Source organism: Geospiza fortis, unplaced genomic scaffold (assembly GCF_000277835.1).
Source record: "Geospiza fortis unplaced genomic scaffold, GeoFor_1.0 scaffold97, whole genome shotgun sequence".
In the NCBI taxonomy this organism is placed as follows: domain Eukaryota; kingdom Metazoa; phylum Chordata; class Aves; order Passeriformes; family Thraupidae; genus Geospiza; species Geospiza fortis.
In genome coordinates, this window is record NW_005054343.1 from 1871297 (window position 1) to 1892182 (window position 20886).

The 20886-nt window shown below is 38.4% G+C and overlaps 2 protein-coding genes across 2 annotated transcripts in view; one reads left to right on the forward strand and one right to left on the reverse strand.

The window, feature by feature from the left end:
* The first annotated feature begins 494 nt into the window (after nt 1-494).
* Nucleotides 495-3657, forward strand: SLC7A6OS (solute carrier family 7 member 6 opposite strand). The gene is made up of 4 exons (XM_031058389.1): nt 495-932; nt 1267-1467; nt 2326-2449; nt 2911-3657. Exons 1-4 carry the CDS (start codon nt 495-497, stop codon nt 3030-3032), a joined length of 885 nt encoding a protein of 294 aa, XP_030914249.1. The 3' UTR covers nt 3033-3657.
* A 58-nt stretch (nt 3658-3715) lies between these two features.
* SLC7A6 (solute carrier family 7 member 6) overlaps nt 3716-20886 on the reverse strand; it is a 21187-nt gene continuing 4016 nt past the window's right edge. Inside the window, exons 2-9 of the mRNA XM_005422729.2 lie at nt 20273-20398; nt 18393-18537; nt 15810-15933; nt 8995-9098; nt 7849-7945; nt 7046-7195; nt 6162-6345; nt 3716-5010 (exon numbers count right to left, since the gene is read on the reverse strand). Coding sequence (XP_005422786.1) covers nt 4916-5010; nt 6162-6345; nt 7046-7195; nt 7849-7945; nt 8995-9098; nt 15810-15933; nt 18393-18537; nt 20273-20398 — 1025 coding nt within the window. The 3' untranslated portion in view covers nt 3716-4915. The remainder of the gene's footprint in view (nt 5011-6161; nt 6346-7045; nt 7196-7848; nt 7946-8994; nt 9099-15809; nt 15934-18392; nt 18538-20272; nt 20399-20886) is intronic.

Genomic DNA, 20886 nt, shown 5'->3' on the forward strand with positions numbered 1-20886 from the left:
GCACAGCTCCGGCTCCCAGCACGCACTGACCCCCGTGACCAGCTGTGCCCAGCACTCCCTTCTCTACACTTTTCTACACTCTTCCTCACTTGGAAGCTACACAACAGTCAATAAGTGAAGCTTGAATTTCTGCCTAGAGAGATGCTGAAGCTCCGCCCTACAAGGATAAGAGCTGCCATCCAGCCTTTTCTATTGAGTAAGACTTGTCCCTCTTGGGAAATGGTCTTCTTAGGATAAAGTAAAGGATATTATGCCCTACATTTAGGTCTGTTGCAGTCTTCCAAAGGCATGTGTTTTTGTCTGGAGAGCTATTCTATACCACAAAGTTGTTTAAAAATCAAATTGAAATAGTCTCAGGACTTCTATATCTTGTGCTTTTCTCCCCTCATAACAAGAGAACATTATGATTATGTTGCTTAAAGTCATAGCAGAAGTTACTTGAATGTTGTTAGGATTACTGTTACTGCGGTTCTTCATCCCTTCTAGGAAGGAGGATGACTTGCTATATTGATGTTATCATTAGATTCCTCCTCCTCTTTGTTCCTTTCCCCCAGAACGAACCAGTTCAGAAGTATGTTAAAGATGCCATCACGCGGGACAAGGCAGCTCAGAGCCTGCGGCCCCCTTTGGGAAGCGCCCAGCAAATCCTTCAGGAGCTGCGCTGTGCCAAGCAGGCGGAAAGGAAGGAGAAGCGGTACCGGGTCATTTCCAGCCACCGGCCCCACTGCGCCCACACAGCTGCACCTGCCACAGACGGACAGGCCGTGCCCCACGGGGACAGGTCGGGGTCTGAAGCACTGCAGGATGCTTCACCAGAGGAGAGCGGTGCTGGGGATAAAAGTTCAGACTGCTGTGGGAAATTCCAGCTGTTTGATATTATACAAGAAGAGGAGACAGTGGGAGATTCCAGTGTTACCACTGCAAACCCACAGGTCAGCTATGAACTTGGGGTACTTAAAGTACTTTGGTATGGCTGTTGAGTGGCACATGTGGGCAGACTGCTGTGGGAGTTTTCTTGCACTCTTAAATATTCCACTATTTAATAGGAACTTTAACTAGATTGCAAGTTGGAATGTTTCATGAGGATCCTGAGTGCACTAATGTTGAAACAGACAGTGTGCAGAGCTGCTGCTTAAGGAAGGGCTTGTACCGCCCTATTTTCCTTTGCCCTGGTCTGATGGATAAGTTCTCTTTTCATCTGAAAACTGTTGGCTGTAAATGAGACTGTGTATGACTTTAGTGGAAATATTTTTCATTTTTTCTCAGCAGAAGACCAATCCAGATGCAATCCTCTGCAATGCAGTAGAGATGATCCGTGAGCGTTTAAACATTTCTGAAGATGGTAAAGAACAACATGGTCACAAAGAAGATGAGTATGTTTATGACATCTACTATAAAGAAACATCAGCCCCTGACTGGATTGAAAATATCCTCTCTGTACAGCCCTATAGAGAAGAATATGAATGGGTAAGAGTGCAGAAAAAACAATCTTTTCTCAATTAGAAAGACCACAAATAAAAGATGTTTAAAATTCTGCTCTTGGAAGCTGCCATGCCAAGAAAGGCCCTTTAAGGTAGACACTACATGTATGTTCAGTGACTTGTGTGTTAGGCCTTTTGTAACTGCCAGTCTCGCGTTCCTGCAGGTTACTCTTGATCCCAGGGCATCATATGACAAACTGGAAGGGATGCTGCTCAAGTCATGAGAAGAATCTGTCTGGTTTCAAACTGACAATTCAATTTTGGCACAGGAAACTTGAGTCATTTATGTCTTGCTTGCAATTAGGAGACAGCCCTTAAAATGGCATTGTAAATAGGACTGAATGAAAACAAGAGCAAGGGGGAACACACAACTTTTACACTATTCGAGGACTTGACTTTAATCTTCATATCAGAGATTTTTTCATAATCAATTCTTCTTCCGTGACTGTGGAGTTAGGAAGTTTAATGTAAGCTTTAGTCTTGTGTTGTATAGTTCCTGTGATCAACAGACTTGTATATTGGGGGCCTGAAATGATCTTCTGTCTTCCTTCATCTATTACACTACTGCTGAAGTGAATAGGATTAAGCTAGACATTAGCATTGAAATGCTGGAGTGGAACACATACGTGTGGGACTTCACTCATTTTTCACCTCAAGCAGATTTGAAGTGGTGTGGTGAATGCAGTGACAATTCCAAATTCTCCTGCAGTGTGCCCTGTGTCACTGCACAGATTCCTTCTGCCTGCCATCAATAAGTATTTCCTGGCTATTTCTGAGCTGTACAGTATTGCACAGCTGGATGAAAATACAGACACTCAGCATTGTGATTTGTGTTGACGTGCAGGTAAATGATGATCCTGGTCCAGAGGAAGTGTATGACGATGAAGATGATGAAAATGATGAAAATAACTGGCGTAATGATTATCCTGAGGAAGATGAATTCTTGCCTGAGGAAGATGGAGAAAAAGGTACACCTGTCATAAATGCTGTTTGCTTTCCTGCATGTATGCATCCCCTCTTTTTTACATGCTATCCCTAGAAAAGCAACTTAACTGAGCACTGCTGGGGTAGGATTCTGCTCTTAAAATGGTGAAATGCATGTAGAAGAGGATTCTCTTTCTTGGAACTAGAAGAGAAATTAGTGTTTGTGAAAAGACAAAATTGAGAAGTCAATTTGAGGCTGCTGGAATTGCAAAGGTTTGCTTGCTTACAGAAGGAATCCATGACTTGGGTCCACATGCTTGTGAAACACTGCCTCTGCCTTCTGAAGTCCCTACTCCAGAGTCCTTCAAGCACAGTTCAAACCCCTGCTCATACAGAAGTTGTTCAGACTTCATTAGTTTCTCAAGAAGTTTAAACTAGTCTGATTAACTTAATTTTTTAAGTAAAAAGAAGGGATAATCTAGAAGTGTTGATGCTTTCTCTGCAGATTCTGAAGAGAGCTTCAGTGATGAGGACCAATGTTACAGAAGAAGAACATGGGACAAATATCGACAGGAGGTTTTGCAGGAATTTGGATACGATCAGATTGAAGATTTGGGTTCTGACTAACAGCCTGGTTTTGGAGATGAAATGCACACTGAAGGTGAACATTTGCTGCTGTAAGAGAATCGGAGCAGCCACCTTCAACTGATGGACATTAAACAGATGGGTGTGTTACAGGTAAAAGTTAAGTTATGTTAGATTAGTGTATAGTTCAATTATATTGTATATATTATGTAATACTAATTGTATTATGTTAAGAGTTTGGGGGGGTTATTAGAATGTTCTATGAGAAGGGTCCAGGGTTGGGTGGAATGGAGGTCCGGTGTGGCAAGGTGAGGTTGAAGAGGGTTTGGATGGAAGATCTGACCAATCATTCGAAGCCCTGCAGAAACGATTGGTCCAGAATGAACAGCGTGTGTAGTGGAGGAAATGTACAAGACCAGTGAGGAGCCTGGAAATGGACCAATCACCATGGGATCCATAATGGACCAATCCTGGACTCGAAGGGGACTATAAATGGGGGGAGTTTGGTGGGGATGGGGTTCTTCTTTTTGGAAACTTGCTTTTTGGGGAGAACCCAGTGCACTTGGGGATAGTGTTTTTGGCTCGCTGTGTGTGTGCTTGGCCTTATCCTAGGTATTCTGTTCCTTGCAGCTGTTTTAATAAATGACACCTCTTTTTCCAGAGAAAATTTGACCTCGTTCATATTCATAACAGGTGTGTTATAAATGATCAATCGAAAAGCCAAATTATCAAAATGCAAAAGATTTAATCTTCTGCGACCAAATACAGTCCTCAAAAACCACAGCCAAAGAGACAGCGTTGAGCCTGGGGTCGGCGCTCGGTGAACCTGGATCTGACCTCTATCGCATCAGACCTCCCTCTGTTCACGAGTGCCGCTTCCAGCAAGGCTATTTTATACAGTTTTTCATGCCTGAGCCAGAGGCACCCCGATTTCTTTTGTAACCCTGCATATGCATAAGAGTTTCTTTCCCTGTGCAGGGCTGAGCATCACTCAACGCCCTTGGTAGAAGTTTCTAGAGGGAGGGGATGGGCTGTCGAGTGATGGACAGGACACCAGGGAGGGGTTAAGGGAAGGATTCAGCCACTTTTGGGGAACAGGGGGAGGAGGTAGGGAGATTGACATAAAAAGGAGGGAGGAGGAAGCAGGGGCAGAACCATTATAACAGGGGGAAACTGGGATAAACCAAAGTAAAACTTTATACAGCTAAAACATATGAGAACACAATACAACACAAAAGTACCAACGAGTTGAAAAGAAAAAAAATCAAGCATTAATCAAATCTTCAGTGGCAAGATGCTTAGTTGATTAAATCCTTGCCACAGTCACATACATTTCCATGTAGCATACAGAATAAAATCTTCAAGGGAGAAAGGTTGGTTCAGTCTATAAATAACGGAGCAGAACTTAATTTATCATTATGGGCAGAAAAACAAATGAAGTAGTTTGTTGTGACCAGTTTTCTTCTGGGAAAATAACTGAGACAGTACAGCAAATCATTTCATGCAAGCATCCCTCAGAATTAAGCTGGAAATTACTTAGTCTTCGGAGTCAAAGTGGGTTTTAGTCTGATGTAATAATGCATTACTTCACCACCTGGTTCTGCTGATATCTAATTTGATCCATTAGCTCTTACCATTTTTGTACCAATTCTGAAGAAGAAACAGTATTGACACACAGCTTGTGTGAGTAGCTAATGAGTAGGTAATCATTATCCAATGAAAACCTGCCCTGAAAACATGCCACAGTTTAGCAGGATGACACAAGGGCATGACCCACGTTGGAATCCATCTGCAAGTAAGAATATTTTCAGCATTTCTGAAAGACCACAAAAAACAGTTTTTCTGTGTCTTCTAGTTCCAGATTGTCCCTTTCATTTGTGTAATTATTTTATCCTCTCTCCTACTTCTTGTAATGGCTTTAAACTTTACTTGGATTTGATTTCTGGTTTCTTTTCTTCATTTGGGTCCGTCTCTGTTAAAACACAGTAACAGAGCAGCTGCATGTTTCGTGTGACTGCACCTGCAGAGAAATTGGAGACAGATTAGAACAACAGCCACCTATCTCAACTCTAATTACAAAACACATCTGACTAATGAAAGCTGTCAGGAATGCTGTCTCACCTCTCTTTAGGGAAACAAACAATAAAAGCTAGTACAATAACAGTGTCCCACTCATTTTTAACAGAATTTTAAACTGTTCTGTTGATATCCTAGGGTGTTCTGCTTCTTAGACACCTTGCCAAGTAACTGAAGTAAAATCTTTTTTCTCTATAATTAAGGGTGTAAAATTTGTGGAATAAAGAGAGTAAAACGTAATAGCACACAGGGAAAGCTACAAGATTACTGAGTATTTACACACATTCTACTACTGCAGCACCACATCCTGCTTTCAGGGTCAGGTTATGCTATAAACCTTCCTTACCACATCCCTCATCATGGCTGTCTCACATATGACAATAACAAAAGAGCACCGATGGAGAAAAATTGAAATTTGTGTAATTTAACTGCTGTAATTGAACAGAAGGCAGAATTCCATTCTTACTCACATAAAATCTATCTATTTTCAAATAACTGATTCAGTAAATCTGGACAGTTTGTGCTACCAAGAATGTTCAAACTTTTTACAATCATCAATCTTGGTTCAAATTAAAGACTTTTTCCTGATGTTTTGGCTATTGCTGAACAGTATCAATGATTCTTTTCTTTCCTCTTACTCAGCTCTTCCTGCAGCTGGCAGGATGGGAGAGGGCAGGAAGTCTGGCAGGAAGATGTCCAGAACAGCTCACCCAAGCTATGCAAAGGCTATTTCATGCTATCTGGTATCATGTCCAGCAATACAAGAGGGCTGAGCAAGAAGTGTTTGCCTGTGGGAGTGTTTCCCCACACAGCTGTTGCTTGCAGACTGGCTGCACCCTGGGCTGCCTGTGAGATGTGTGACTGATTGCTCTTGCAGCAGCAGGGCTTTTTCCCCTCTTCACTCACTAAACTTTCTTTAACTTGACCAGCAGGTCTTCCCACCTTTGTTCTTCTGTTCTGTCCCTCGTGCTGCTGGGCCAGCCCTGGCTACCCAGCTGGGTCAGCCCACCACAACCCTTTCCATGAACAGATCAAGAGTCACTTACTTACTTTTCCTCTTTTCTAACAACATCTCCAGCAAACAAAGAAACTTACCCATAATCTTGTTAATAAATTGAGGTCTCCTTGATGCAGGTAAATAGACTCCCAAGAAAAAGAATGGAATTCCAGATAAAGCAATGCCAATTCCAATCACTGAATTTATAAAGTCACTATAGAGTGGCACTACCACCAGAAATATTGTGCATATACAGAATATTATTGGGAAAGCCAGACTCAGCTGTAGACAGAAAAAAGAGAACACAATGTTAATGAAATATTCACTATCTATAGTTACAAACATTATGATACAGACTTTTCTCTCTGAAACACCCTCTGTAGAATTCTCTGCTCTTCCTCTCATACATCTGGCTATTTAGGATGATAAGCAAATTGCAGAATTATTCTTAACAGAACTGTTGCTAAATATTGCAAAAGTAATCAAGTATGGTAACTCTGCTGTGCTGACAGAAAGTGCATAGTGGCATGAAATGTTTTTAGACAAAATCAGTAAAACTTGGGAAACAAGAATCACTGACTTTTTTGAGTAGAGTATCAAAACATGAGGTTAGAGGACCAGATACCATCAGAGCTAAAGGTGATCCACAGAGTTACTTAACTTGAGCAATTCCAACCAGAGATTTCTGCTGCTAGATAAAAGGCTAACTATGATGTTAGGCTCTTGAGACATTCTCCAGTGGGCAGACAGAAGGGGTACTTATTGAACGACCATATAATACTAGAGTACACTGACACAACAATCTCTTCTTCTTACCTAGCAGACAAGCTAACTTTCATGGTACAATATCAAAGGGAAACCACACTTTATGTCCTGATCAATCTGTAACCTTTAGACTTAACATGTATGGTCCAGATTTTAGACAGTACTTTTATATTATATGGAAGTCAGGGATTTTTAACAATTGTGTAATAAGTATTACCTTAAGAGGTCTTGGCCGATCCGGTTCTTTCCAACGTAGATATAACTGCCCAGCAATAGACAGACCAACAAAAAACCAGTAACTGAAGCTGAAGTAATTAATCAGCTTGAAAACATCTTCCACAGCCAGGTAAATAAGGGTCATAAAACACTGTCAGAAAAGAACAAGAGTAAGAATCTAATCCCAAAGGTTTGAAACTTACTGTTTATCCTGGCTTTTGCCTTTAAGTAACACCTTTTACTCCTGTCTGGCATAATTTTGTGCCTCAAAAAATTACTCCCTCAGCAATCAACTTGATTGATAGTATATTTTATCTCTTGTGAATTTTTTTTAAGTTTTCCTTTCAATAATTCATATTCTTATTCTGAAAAAGTTGCCTTAATTCATTAATTGAATCACAATAAATTACATTCTTTTTCAGGGGACTGGGTTTCTCAGCTGCATTTAGATGCAATAAGGATCTGAGAGAAGCACTTTGAGCTCTAGGAATTATTCAGTCTTGAGCAGCAGAAATCTTTTATACACAATAGGTCAATTATTAGTTGCAGTTTCAACTGACTGAAAATGCAATCCATTGTAAACAGAACACATTTCCTATGGCACGCCCTTCTGCTAAACTGATGTTCTGACTTCAGCATGAAATACAATACGTACACGGACTAGTTCTTTTATACTTTTCTCATGTTATTTTTTATACATATATATTTGTGTACATTTTTATAGCCCTGTGTTGAAGCTCCATTTTGAGGGAAGCTGTGCTGTGTGTCCCATCTAATTAGTTGAAAAGAAAAGCAATAACTTGCATTGAAGAGCAGAGCTGGCACAGGTGTGAACCTCTTTATGTGGATCATAGACAACAGATCAGGAAGGTGACCTTCCCGAGATCCTACAAAAAATAGCCTGAAAAAAAGCAGTAAAACACATGTTGAGACCACAGGCAAGAGAGAATATATTACAGAAAATCAAATAACAACACCAGTCAAAATAAATGTTTACAACACTGAATTTCTGTCCTTTAAACTGGAACCTTCTTATAAAGATGTACTGTACAACAACCATTGAGAGATAGGTAAGCTTCTAGAAACAAGCTGTTAACCTTTTTTTAAAAATCATCCTACAGGTAAAATAGGCAATATCTACAGTAACTGAAACAAATTTCTATTGTTTCACAAAATTCTAAAAGCTAGCACTGAAATCATTCCAGCTTAGGGAAGAATAGTTTTCAATGCCAACCAGAAGAGATTGCCAGGTCACTAAAATGATGTCACTCAACCACATGCTCAAAAAACAAACACACAATTTTATTACCAACTGTTCTATATTGACTGCTTCACCAAATGATCATATTTCTTCTCAGTAGAGACATTGCAAATTCATTCAATGGATAGGAAGAATATTAAAATGCCTGAATAAATCTATTTAAAACTTTTGCTAGTTACATCCACAATCAGTGCTCAAAGAAAAGGTTCCACAAAGTATCCTAAGCTTTCTGATTGCAGCTTCATAGCAGTAGCAAGTTTTTTAGGGTTTTTCCAAGTACAAAGATTTAAAATACTGATATTAAAAGATCAGTAAGTTTTAGATAAATACATTTGAAAACAAAAACTTGCTAGAATTATTCTATCAATTAAAATGGAAGGTAATGCAAACAATCAGAAGGCCTGAGGACTCACCACACAAAATTCATTTGATTCATTTTCACCAGACAAAATTCATTTGATCTTATAATTATGCTCTGCATACACTCAGGAATGCTTTGGGGAAACAAGGCAGTGTTAAGGGTGTATGTACAAACACACACAGAGGTTTATTTAGATCTGTGGTTTTATTGTGGCTATTCATTATAGGTTGAGTTTTAAAAGTATTTTTGCCTCTCTCATAGATCAGCATAACAGCAGCATGTAAAAGGACTTATGAACATTTGTCAAGCTGAAAGAGGTATGCACTACCTTGATGATGCTAGAATTGAAGCATTAAGTCCTCCAAAGCAAGAAAAGGCTACAGCCATGGGAATTGTCCAGCTGAATACACCAAATATCCTGTCAGCAAATGTCTGATGAAAGGGAAAAGAAAAGGAAACATGAAAATATCTGCAAAAAAGAATATGTAAAAATAAGACATCAGAGCTTTTGTAATACACTTGTATGGAAAAATAGTAACACAGTAAGGACAGTTTATAATGCAGAACAAGGAATCACACAGATCTTTTATTTATTTATGGATTCTAAATAAACACAAACTTCTTTAGCCAAGCATGTGAAGTCATATTTTCTGCTCACAAGGGAAAAAAAATGTTTTGAGCATTTTCTTCCCAATCCTACTATATTTTATTATCTGGCCTACAGAACACAAGTGAACATTCTTTGGATTACTAAAAATATTACCTAACCAAACAGGGAAGTGCCATATTGCAGTGAATAACCACTGCCAACATCACAGCTACTGTTGATAGATTCTATTGTAGGAATCTACTTTAATTTCCTTTTTTTTTTTTTCAGTTTCCTAAGCAGCGTCTTTTTCTTTAGCTCCACTGGCAGGGCCTCTGGACTCTACTCTCACAACCTGGCAAATAACAGAGCAAGTGATCTTATCAACTGCTCAATACTTGGTGTTGCTAGACAATACTGCAAGAAACTGTGGTGACTGTCCATGGCAGAGCTCTGAAACCAAGAAGTCAGGAGCATCAAAGTTTCACAGCAAGTGGTAAGAGCCACTGATTGCCAGCAATCTTGGATCTAAAACAAAAATGGGTAATACTTTGCAAAATACTGTCCTGGTCTATTCCGTTCAACCTCCTGGATGGAGAAAAAAGTCAGAGAGACCTAAAGTACCAGACAACACATTTGAAACATGAAGAAATTTAATTCATGCAGACTGACAGGTATTCCACCTCCCATCCTGGTCTGAACATTGTACATATCTGGACACTAGCATGAAGTGAGGCAGAAATGCCCTCACACTGTGTTCAGAGGATGTGGGTGGAAGCCATCCTACCATCCCAAGTCCTACCTACACATAACTAAATCACTTCCAGCATTTCTTTTACAGAAGCAAACTAACAGTCATAGTAGCAAAAGAATCATGTCTACATCAGACAGCATGAAGTCACTATTTAAGGAAACAGAAAGGTACATACTCATGTATAAGTATTCAAACAAAGATTTGAACATTTTACATTAGCAAGCAGCAGTCCCCTGAAGCAGAATGTAATTTGTTATGATCCAGTCAATGAATTAAGACAACTCTTCCAGAACAAGAATGAGGACAAGAAGAAAACTCTACTAAGCAATTGTTGTAATATTTTAAAGGAATATTTAAACCTGAACTGCCGATTTCTGAAACCAAACAATAAGTGAAATTACCAGACACAAAACTCCTCGAGGATTTTTTGTTCTAATATATTAAGTTAAGCTACAGAACAAGATGTTAGAGAATTAAGAAGTTTAGTAAAACTGCCTAAAGGATAAGCATTTAGATAAGTAATATTAACAGCTGAAGCTAAAGAAGAGAGAAAAAAACCTATTAATGCAATCTTATGCTGAAGGATGCAAATTAGCTAATATAACATTTTTGAGAAATTTTTTCCCTCTAAAGATGTTCTTTCCAATGATGTTCTTTTCTATTTCCTTTTGAAACATCTGGAAATGGGCCAGTGTGAATGACAGGTGCAGGACTAACTCAAAGGCTATTTCCATCCTGTAATGTGTATCCAATTGTTCTAGGAGATGCTAATACTGTTCCACATCTTGGAAAAAAACATTTAATTCATATAAACAGTAAAACCCACAAATTATATACAGACCAAAATGCTACAGATTCACTGTATTCTGGATGCAGGCTATGTTCTACCTCAATTGTTGATCCAGCTCAAAGTCTAAATAAGTGATTTCCCTAGAGCTGTACAAGTCAGACTCTTAAAAAAAAGAGTAATGTAGTGACAACCTATACCAAACACTGTCATTTCCAATCTACTTTCTAACGCTGTAGTTGGGATTCATCACAGAGCAAAGGGTAGAGAAACTTCAAGAGCTAAACTTGAGGTGAGGCAATACAAAAGACTAATTGAGAATAATCTAAAAAAAGTTCAGCTTGGTTTGTCAAGTAGATCTATCTGCCTGCAAAATGATCTTTCAGCAAAACAAAGTTGAAAGGTACCTGAAGTTTGTCTAATCTATCTATTGATATTCACCAGCTTAACATGAACATAAAGACTCATCTGCCTTTAGGCAGGTGTTTTCTGACAGGGTTTCACCTTTATTTATAACAAAAATCAGCCAAGTTCATTACTACTACTCAGACACTTGAATATAAATTTATAAATCCTTCAATACCCTCCTTTCAACAGATGCCAAGAAATGTCTTCTTCAAAGCTCAGCTATAGTCTCTTGTGAACAAAGACAAACCCAAAGATCTCCACAGCATTTCTTGCTAAAAGAGTTACTGAAGTCTAAGTAAAATCAGCCACAAGAAACATTCACTGCATGCATATCAGAGGATTATTTTGCATAAGAAGGCAGGGTAGAGGAAAGTACAACACAAAATCAAGTTATCAAGCATGCCCACTGAGTGCACTGCACCAAGAAGGAAAAGGAGGAGGAAAAAGTAGAAGAGTTAGTGGTTGCTTTCTGCTAAAACCACAACTGTACAATCATGGATCCTCCAGAAATGAGCCAGACCTGGGCTCTGAGCTGAGCTCCTCACCAATTCTACTTTAACTACCACTACTTCTGGGAGTTGTGAAGTGCATGTATAAAAACAAATGAGCTGGCAATGGAGGAAAGAATAGAGCATTCACAAAGGTATGTGGAGGATGACAGGGGAGCCTACCTGGAGGTAGCTATAAGCAGAAACATTTAGTCCACCATAACAGGAGAAAACCACCACTATGAGGAAGGATATCATCTCAGGGTTCTTCTGAGAAAGTCTAAAGAGCAAGAAGGATTAAGAGATTAAATTGTCATCTCTGCTATAGTCTGACAAATCCTGTAGTCCAGACTTGAATTATAACTGCTTCTAACAGCTTGGAAACAGAGAATTCAGAGAAGTGCTGATGTAACCCTTGCAATTACAGATACGGTTCTTTTATGCCCTCCCATCCACTGAATATGTAAGGTATACATGGATACATGCACACTGTAGGACATGCAGCTGGAATTGTCCCCTTCAGTTTTGATTTTTTTTTCAAACATCAGGGAATAATAATGAAGGAAGAGGCTTTCTAGCCATGCACTTCTCAGCTGAGCTGCCCTTATTTAATCATAACTAAAATGTTACATTACTCCCAGAAGAATGGTCAAAAACTGAATTGCAGCTTTGTTTCAAGGCATGAATGACTGAATAAACTACATTTTATTTTTGTCTTGGGTTAGTTTGATCTCATGATCATCAGCTGGTAAGTTTGAAATGGTTTGCAAGAAAACTTTTTTGTCCTTTTAAAGGTCCAAACAACAGTTCTGTACAAACAGGTTGAACTAAAAGCAGCAGAAATTCCAGCATCAAGAGCTGCCACAGCAAAACACACAGGATATTGCCTCACACTCAGTAATTCAGGCACACAGATGAGTAGCAAGACCCACATTCATATTACAAATCACAAGATGAGAACTGTTTCATCACACTTAGCTGCACATTAGAAGTGTACTTAGAGGCACAGGAGAAATGTCAGACTACACTGAGATCATATGGAGCCACAAGCACGTGTGAGGCTGGCAGAGCAGCACACAGTATTGATTGGAGGGACAAACGGAGAAATGCAACAAGAATGTAGCCTAACGTGAATAAGAAACTTATACCAAAAAAATACCCAAAGATTATTGGGTGTTTCTATTAGGAAAGTTTAAAAGGCATCCACAGAGCCTCTTCACATCAACTCATTTCAAGATCCTATTGCCCAGGAGCTTTTCCAGACCAAGTTCTATTAACATTCTGACATGAAAATCATACAGACCAGTAAGGAGATATATGTGTGTGTGTATATATAGTACTAACTGGTATTTTGGAAACACAATTAATTCTGCTTTGAATTTTCTCTTGAGGCGAAGTATAAATACATTCCCACATTATAGGAAGATCTGGCAGTCAGAACTACAGTAAGTTTTCTTAATTTTGAGCTTCTGAGGACTCTAAGGTGCTATTGCCTAACAAAAACAAACTCCTGATATATGGCAATCAGGAAGTTGCACATGCAAAAAAAAGCACCTGAGCAGAAGTTTTCTCCCACTGCCATAGATTACATTGTCAGGATACTGTATGACATCTCTCCCCACTGACCAAATTAGATTTATTGTCACATATATTAAAACAAAGAGTGCCCATCAACCAAACCCAGAAAATTGTAAAGGTGCAAAAGAAAACAATTTAAATGTGTTTCCTGTAATTCTTGTTTCAATTACCATGCCGTTGATCAATTCTACTCAACAGACATAATCCTCTCGTTGTATTATTGGCAACACCTTTACTGGGAGAAAAAGGTACCAGTGCAGTAAGAAGTCCAGCATACAAATCCCACTTCATTTTTAGGTCACTGAATACAATCTTATGGCAAGAGAACCAGCACTACTCTGCTGTATGAATACACTGCATTCCTACTTGCATGTAAGTTATCTCTTCTGTACAGCCCACATTAAAATTTCCAATGTCAGCTCCAACAGTAAAACAGTTCCATTTATATTTTCATGTAGGTGCTGAAGATATTTGACCTAAACCTTCCCAGGTGTTTATCCTCTTCTTAGCATCTTTCATAGCTAGCTGTAGAACAATGGTTCAGTGTTTCCCAAGTCTCTTACCCATCTCATACTGAAAATATAATATATCATTCTCAAGTTCAGCTCAGCTTTTCAGCTTGGACTCCAAAGCCAGAGAACTTCCATGCAGCTGCCATCAGGAGTGTTGCATTGGCAGTGAATTACAGCTAGCTCCAAGAAAGAAGGCAAATAACTTACTGAACAACTGTCCTTCTAAAAGCAAAGGTATGGGATGTGCTCTTCATCCAAAGAAACCTTACTGGGAAGTGCCTGTGCAAGCAAAGAAGAGGAACATGACACTGATGGCTAAGGACAAGCGGATTTTCCTTTTCAGAAAAGAAGCCAGTGAAGCCAATGAAGGAAGAGAAGTAATACCCAAAAGGTCTAAGAAGAACTTAAAAATTTCTGTCTGAATTCAGTTAGAAAAAAGAAGAGCTCCAGGTTGGCAAGGTTCTGCTCAGATGAGGAGGCTTAGGGCAGTACCCACTATTCCGGCTCAGGCACCGAAAATTAGGTATAGGGTCCTGATATCTTTGTGGTTAGTTGAGAATAGTCAATATTTATTAAATACAGCAAAGAAGAATAAAACAGCTAAAACACACAGCCTCCCACATTCCAGTTCATTGAGGCAGCATGGCAAAGCAAAGCAAGCCTGCTCTAGAATATGAGAGCACCAGGGTGAACTGATGGATCTACACTGCACTCACGGGGTGATGTTCAAAGATGCAATTGAAGTCATCCTCTTTATCCACAGTTTACTGACAAAGCTGTACAGCTGCAAGAAAGATGACAGCTGGCTATGCAGGACAACTGTTTGCTCCAACCAGTTTTAGCTCTTCCAAGTAAATGAAGTAAGCTGCCAAACACCACCTATCATAGGAACTCAATCAAGGCCCACAGGCATGACCAAACACAGGAAGCAGGTATCAGGCTGTGCAGCCAGTATGCTTCCAGTCAGGAGACAAAACAGCCCAGAAAGTGCCTGTGGAGCCAGCTGCCTCTTTCACAGACAAAAGCACAATAGTAGTCTCAAAAGACATAAAAAAGGTTGTTCAGTAATAGTGAAAGAAGAGGTAAAATGTCTGTTCTTCTTTATTTGTGTTTGTGCTACAGAGTAATTTTCATCTCCATAAAAGTTAATAGCAAAGGTTGTAATGGTTTCTATAAGGAGGTAAAACAGAAGTCAACTGTGAAACTCTGACAGGAATCACTGAAAAAGTGAGTGATTTGACACAATCAGCAACCATCTGAAGAGCATTTGCAGAACTTTTAAGGTGGCTGTTGCTATATCACTTAAATTTCTTCAACAAAAAAGTTTCAAAAAATCCATTTCTTAGCCCCAACACTGGGGCTATACCACATGACACCAATTGTGTTGTAAAAGGGGGGCATTTTATAATTTCTTTTCCCATATAACCCCTTGGTATGATTTCTTTTGCCCCCCCCCCCCCCCCACAAACACCAAACACAATCCACCCCGTTCTGGAAAGATCCTTTCATACTTCTTTTACTCAGAACTTTCAGTCAATTCAGAAACCAGAAATAGCTTCACTTCATCAATTTCCAGCTCAAAGTCTCTTCACTGAAAAGGAGAAAGCCACTTCACTTTTTCCCAAAATAGCAACAAGGAGGCTGAAATGTAGCTGCTGCTTGATTACACCAGAGATTCTAAAATGAAGCAATATTACTACCATGTTTCTTTAAAAATTCATTGATGTAATTTTCAACCTACACCAACTTGCACCAACTACATAAAGGGCAACAAGCAATCTGTATCTTGTGTCACATGTAGAATATATGAGCAGATCAAAGTGCCTCATTTTCATCAGATTTCTTTGAATAGCTTAATTCTCACCTCCTTTTATCATTCATCCACTGAATACAATGCTCTAAGTCTTCTTAAAGATTCCACTGAGGATAGAACTCTCTTCCACCAGCCAGAGAATCTGGTTTTTGTTCATACCCTTACAATGATTTTTTAAGCATCTCAAACACTCACTTGTAACACTTGGTCAACTTACCACTGCCACAGCATCACTAGAGAGAACAGCATGAGCATCCAGCACTGTATAGTAAGCTATATTGGTCATAATATAGATAATAGTCACAATTGGCATGGACACTGCAATAGCCAGGGGCAAGTTCCTGTAAGACAAAAAAAAAAACAAACCAAAACTCCAAAACCCACAACTGAAGAAAAAGAAAAATTACATTAGTAACAGATTAAAGTTATTTATTTGTATCATTTACAATACAGAGAAAAGTAATGAAGACAGCATAAATATTTCAAAAACGGTATCTCTGGAATCAGTTTGGCTGCTTTTGTAACTAGAAATTCTAATATTGAAGACTGGAAAAAATCAGATTTTTATAGTAACTTAGAACCTAAATTATGTGTAAAAAGGGATTCTCTGCAACTGCTCTTCAAACACTCTAACTTCAAGGTTTCCACATCTGCAGTAACAGCCTTCAAACTAACATGCTTTAAATGATTTCCTAATGTCCATGTTAATTACCACATTTAGAACCCAAAGAGGGGCTGAGGTTCTGCACTCCTTCTCCCTGGGGAATGGGGTTGTCCTTTCAGCACTTCTGGAACCGATGGAACGAGATTTATTAAACCCAACCCCTGTTCTTCATATCTGCACTCATCACTGCAGAGAACAAACTAACTGGGCTGCACAACAGAGATGCAGATCTAAAATTGCTGAACAGCCATGAGCCCCTGCATGTGGTGTATCCTACTAGCAAACACAGGCCTAGAAAGCTACACAAAAACAAGCAAAGAGTAACAGGAAACTGCTAACCTTTAGATGTGAGCAGGTAAGAGTTAACTGTGAGATAAACTCACTGCCCTGAGTGTGCAGCTCCACAGAAACACATTTTTAATGTGTGGCTTTGGCTTTTCTCAGTCTTATTCTTTCCTCAAACCTCATAGGACTATTCAAATGCTTTAAAGAGGGAAGCAGAATTGAGAGTGTTACTCTCACATTTGCCCAGTTTGAAATCAAACACAGCAGGGTGACATTGATGTGCATTTGCCAGGAACATTGTTTTCAGTAACAACAATAAAAAACCTCCAAAAAACAAAACCCCAAAGCATAAAAATTATCAGTCTGACTAAAACTTCGCAAGTTTCCTCAAAAACTTCCTGAGGCCCAGAAGTCCAGCTGTTTCTGTCTGCTGCCATGGAAGCAGAAAAACAAACAGAGCCCACAATTTTCCATATAAATGAGTAAATTAGTAACTGGGAGTTTTGACTCTTCTATAAGGTTGCACACTCACAGTAAGAGACCCATGAATCCCAGCACAGAGAAGAAAAAGAAGCAAAAAACTGTGAATTTAATTCAGAAATATTACACAATGTAACAAAAATCTGAAATAGCATTTTAAGGACTTTGCATCATCCAAGATTAACGCCAAGGGATGATGTCAAACGTAATTTGTGCATTGCAACTTTTGGGTGGACAAGCATGAAGGCACTACCAATCAAGTGAACATGAAAAATATGTAATTCTTGTAGTAATTTTGTAAAGTCTGAAATAGCTCATGATTGCCAATAACTGTCAATGCAGAAAGCTGAAATTTGATGTTCACTTTACCAGCTACCATTCTACCAAGAATGAAGGTTGTATTAGACACTGATGCCTATCTAGAGCAAATGATGATGAAGAAATTTTCATCAGCTAAATATCCTGTGAGAAAAACTGTTTTTCAAAACAATGCATCTAATAGAAGAGCTATCAAACTGATAACAGAGTACACTATACTAACTTAAAAAGAAAAGGCATTGCAACAATACTCAAAAAAGAAGTTTTCAGCAGAAAAAAACCCATTATTTGAAGGACCAAATGACTGATGAAAATACAAAATGTGTGTCTTCCGAATATGTGTATCAAAGCTTTGCAAGAGGATTTAAAGAAACAAACTGTAAATCTGGAATTCAATCTAACTAAAAATAGCTAGGTTTTCTTTAAAGTACTTATCCACTATTTTAATAGATAGCTTTCCTGGTTAGGTGAATGCCCAGCATAAAACTCAACATCCAACACAGAAGGGAATAAACTGTAAATGTCGAAATCAGTCAGAAGAACTAAAAAAAAAATCTCATTCTTCTTTATCATTCAGCTGTAGCAATCTGGATGCAAAAATTATCAAAGGGAATCTATTCTACATAAAGGTGTCTGCTTACAGACTCACAACTGGGCAAGATTAGCCAGTCACACTTTTAGAGTATAAATTAATGGAAAATATGAATATTCTTAAATATGAAATCAGATTGATTGCACAGGTAAACACAGACAACATTTACGTGCCACTGCAACAATGACACCTATTATAATAAATTGTAACAACATCTTGAACTGAAGGTTGTCTAGCACTGAATACAGCCTCCTGCAACCATCTACACTTAATTGTTCTTGTTTTTTAATTTGTTGTTCACTTTTAATGGAGTTTAGTAAATCTTTGCCCTTGGCCATCCACAGCCTCACCAGTACAGCAGTTCCACTCATTTCTGTATAAGCTCAGAATTTGTTAGTGAATAACAGCCACAAACCCACCAACCTGGGACCATCCACATTTAGAAAGCTCAAATCATTTACCTTTCTGGGTTTTTGATTTCTTCTGTTACATAATTGAGCGTATCCCAACCAGAGTAAGAAAACAAGGCGGAATATAATGCAAGGGAGATTTCTCCAATATCAATAGAGGATCCCTCAAAAGAGTTCTTAAAGTGCCCTGTGTGTCCTATGTGGAAAAGATGCAACGAAAAATAGGATAATAAAATACAATAAGTAATATTTTCCATGTGCCACACAATTACAAAAACACCTCAGAAACCCTAATCCCTTCAAATCTGCTTATTAAGAACGTTTTTCCAATTCTACTCCAAGTTTTAGTTATGAGAATAAGCATGGCATTTCAAATTACTATGAATTATTCTGTGTGTATGATACTGTTCTACAACTAAACACCTGGTTTGTCCACAGTAGCTCAAGAAGTTCAGGAACATTAAGTTCAGACTAAGATATAAACAATTGGCAATGACAGTACTCAGGTTAAGTGTGGGGGTTTATAACCCACTCAATTCTTCTTTATCCTTTTAAATTTTCAAACATTTTGCCTATGCAGAAAACAAAGATTACAACTGACTTAGATAACTACGACAAACACAAACACCTACAGGGATGTTTAAGGTTTTACTACTAATAATAGAAAACTGAGAAAAATTAACAGAGAATAAAGTATTCCTGTTAAGATAAAATTTTCCTAAGCTAAAGTGTATATGTGGTTTTTGGACCAGTACTTGTGAAAACTTATGCCATCTTTTGACTGTAAGCAAGTCAAGACAAGTTCATCAATCACAGTTTAATATTAAGACTCTCTCTATATATAAACACACACAAAACCACCAAAAACAGAAAGGCAAGTTATTGTGCAACTTCAAAACGTGCCCTATACTATGCATCCTGAAGTGTTTAGACTCCATTAAAACTGTAACATTTGAAGCCTCTAAAATATCTTTACTTATTTTTCTTTTCTATTTTTTATCCCAATCAGACATTGCTACTCTCTTGGCACAGACATAGGTGGAGTAACTGCTGACTTAGGAACAGAAAATGGAGACAATGTCAAAGAAATCAGATGTGAACAAGCTTGGTATCTATGAAACAAGGGATGGGCAGATGTGCTAAGGACTATGGTGCTCACATATGCATATTCTTGATTGGTTCACAGTAATTATCTTGCTCATGAACTTTCAACAATAACCAGTTAGAGCAAAGGACATAAACTGTCAGATTGCCAAGGAAAGACAGCCCTTTATGGCAGCTTTGAACACATGGTAATTTTCTTAAGCTCACACGCCAACAAATTGTTCCCAAAGGAAGGGCTAAGAACAAAGCTAAGTTCAGAATTTCTCTTAACTTGAAGGCACAATGCCCAACACACACACTTTCTAATTCTCAACAGCTATAACAGAACTCAGGCTTTGAGCAAAAACAGAGCTGTAGCTTCACAAGTCTACCTACATATTCTTAGCACATTTGTGCCTTAAATTCAGACACTTTCAGGCCACAGATTCATTTTGTAAAAAAAAAAATATTCAATTGATCTCACTGTAAAGTAGGGATGTTCCTTAGAGAAATTTGTAACTTTCACCACTCCCACTGTATTTTGCTGTCTCTGTGTATTGCAGTTCCTTTTTAATTCTGTATTGCAGGCTGTAAATAACACAACATTGCTGAGCAGTCAATTATCTTCTTTTACCAAGTTCAAAGTCAACTGAGATAAGATGGATATCCCATGATACAGTATCATGATAATGCTTAACATTGATATTATGGGTATCTTCAAGGTGGCTGTATTACACTTTTTTTACTGAGGAATTTCATAAAACATACAGAGGTAGTTCACAGTCCTTAGATCAGTCACTCAGCTTAATTGATAAGCACAAACCTTTGCTACAATTTTACAAGCTTACCCTGGCAGATTTGAACAAGTCCAGCGATGATGATGGCGATAAGAGCAGCGACTTTAGCATAAGTAAATATATCCTGCACACGTGTGCCCCACTTAACATAGGCACAATTTATAAATGTTAAAAGACCTAGGGAAGGAAGAAAAAAGAAAAATTAAAAGACTATTTGAGCAATGCTCAGTTTAAGTCCCTTTTCAAAGGTTTTAATTGTCATCTAAATATGCACTGACTTGCTATACTATTACTTAGGTTAAACTAAGCCAAATACACTGGTACTGAAAACACACTGGTTCCAACAAACAGCAGGAAACAGATGTTTTAAACACTGTTTCAACAGTGGAAGGAAATATCTTCCTGTTTTCTGCCGATTTTCCTAATGTTACCTCTCATCAACTGTACTCTGCAACTACCCTGAAACTAAAGAAACTGCTACATGAAATAATTAATTTCAATGTACCAATATTGTAATAAATGAAAGATTATCTAGAAATTCCTTCGGGCAAACATATTAAAAGAGTGTTTGAAAAGGTTTCTTTATGCTTCATCATTAGGTTGAGTTCAACATCCATGGAGTAGCTGCAATGCTGAGTATGCTTACAGGTGATTCAATACTCTTT

Excerpts from the sequence above, each read along its gene's own strand:
- SLC7A6OS (XM_031058389.1), top strand. The coding sequence starts at position 495 with ATGACTTGCTATATTGATGTTATCATTAGATTCCTCCTCCTCTTTGTT. Across the intron at positions 1,468-2,325 it reads ATAGAGAAGAATATGAATGG|GTAAATGATGATCCTGGTCC; the intron begins GTAAGAGTGCAG and ends GTTGACGTGCAG. Across the intron at positions 2,450-2,910 it reads TGAGGAAGATGGAGAAAAAG|ATTCTGAAGAGAGCTTCAGT; the intron begins GTACACCTGTCA and ends CTTTCTCTGCAG.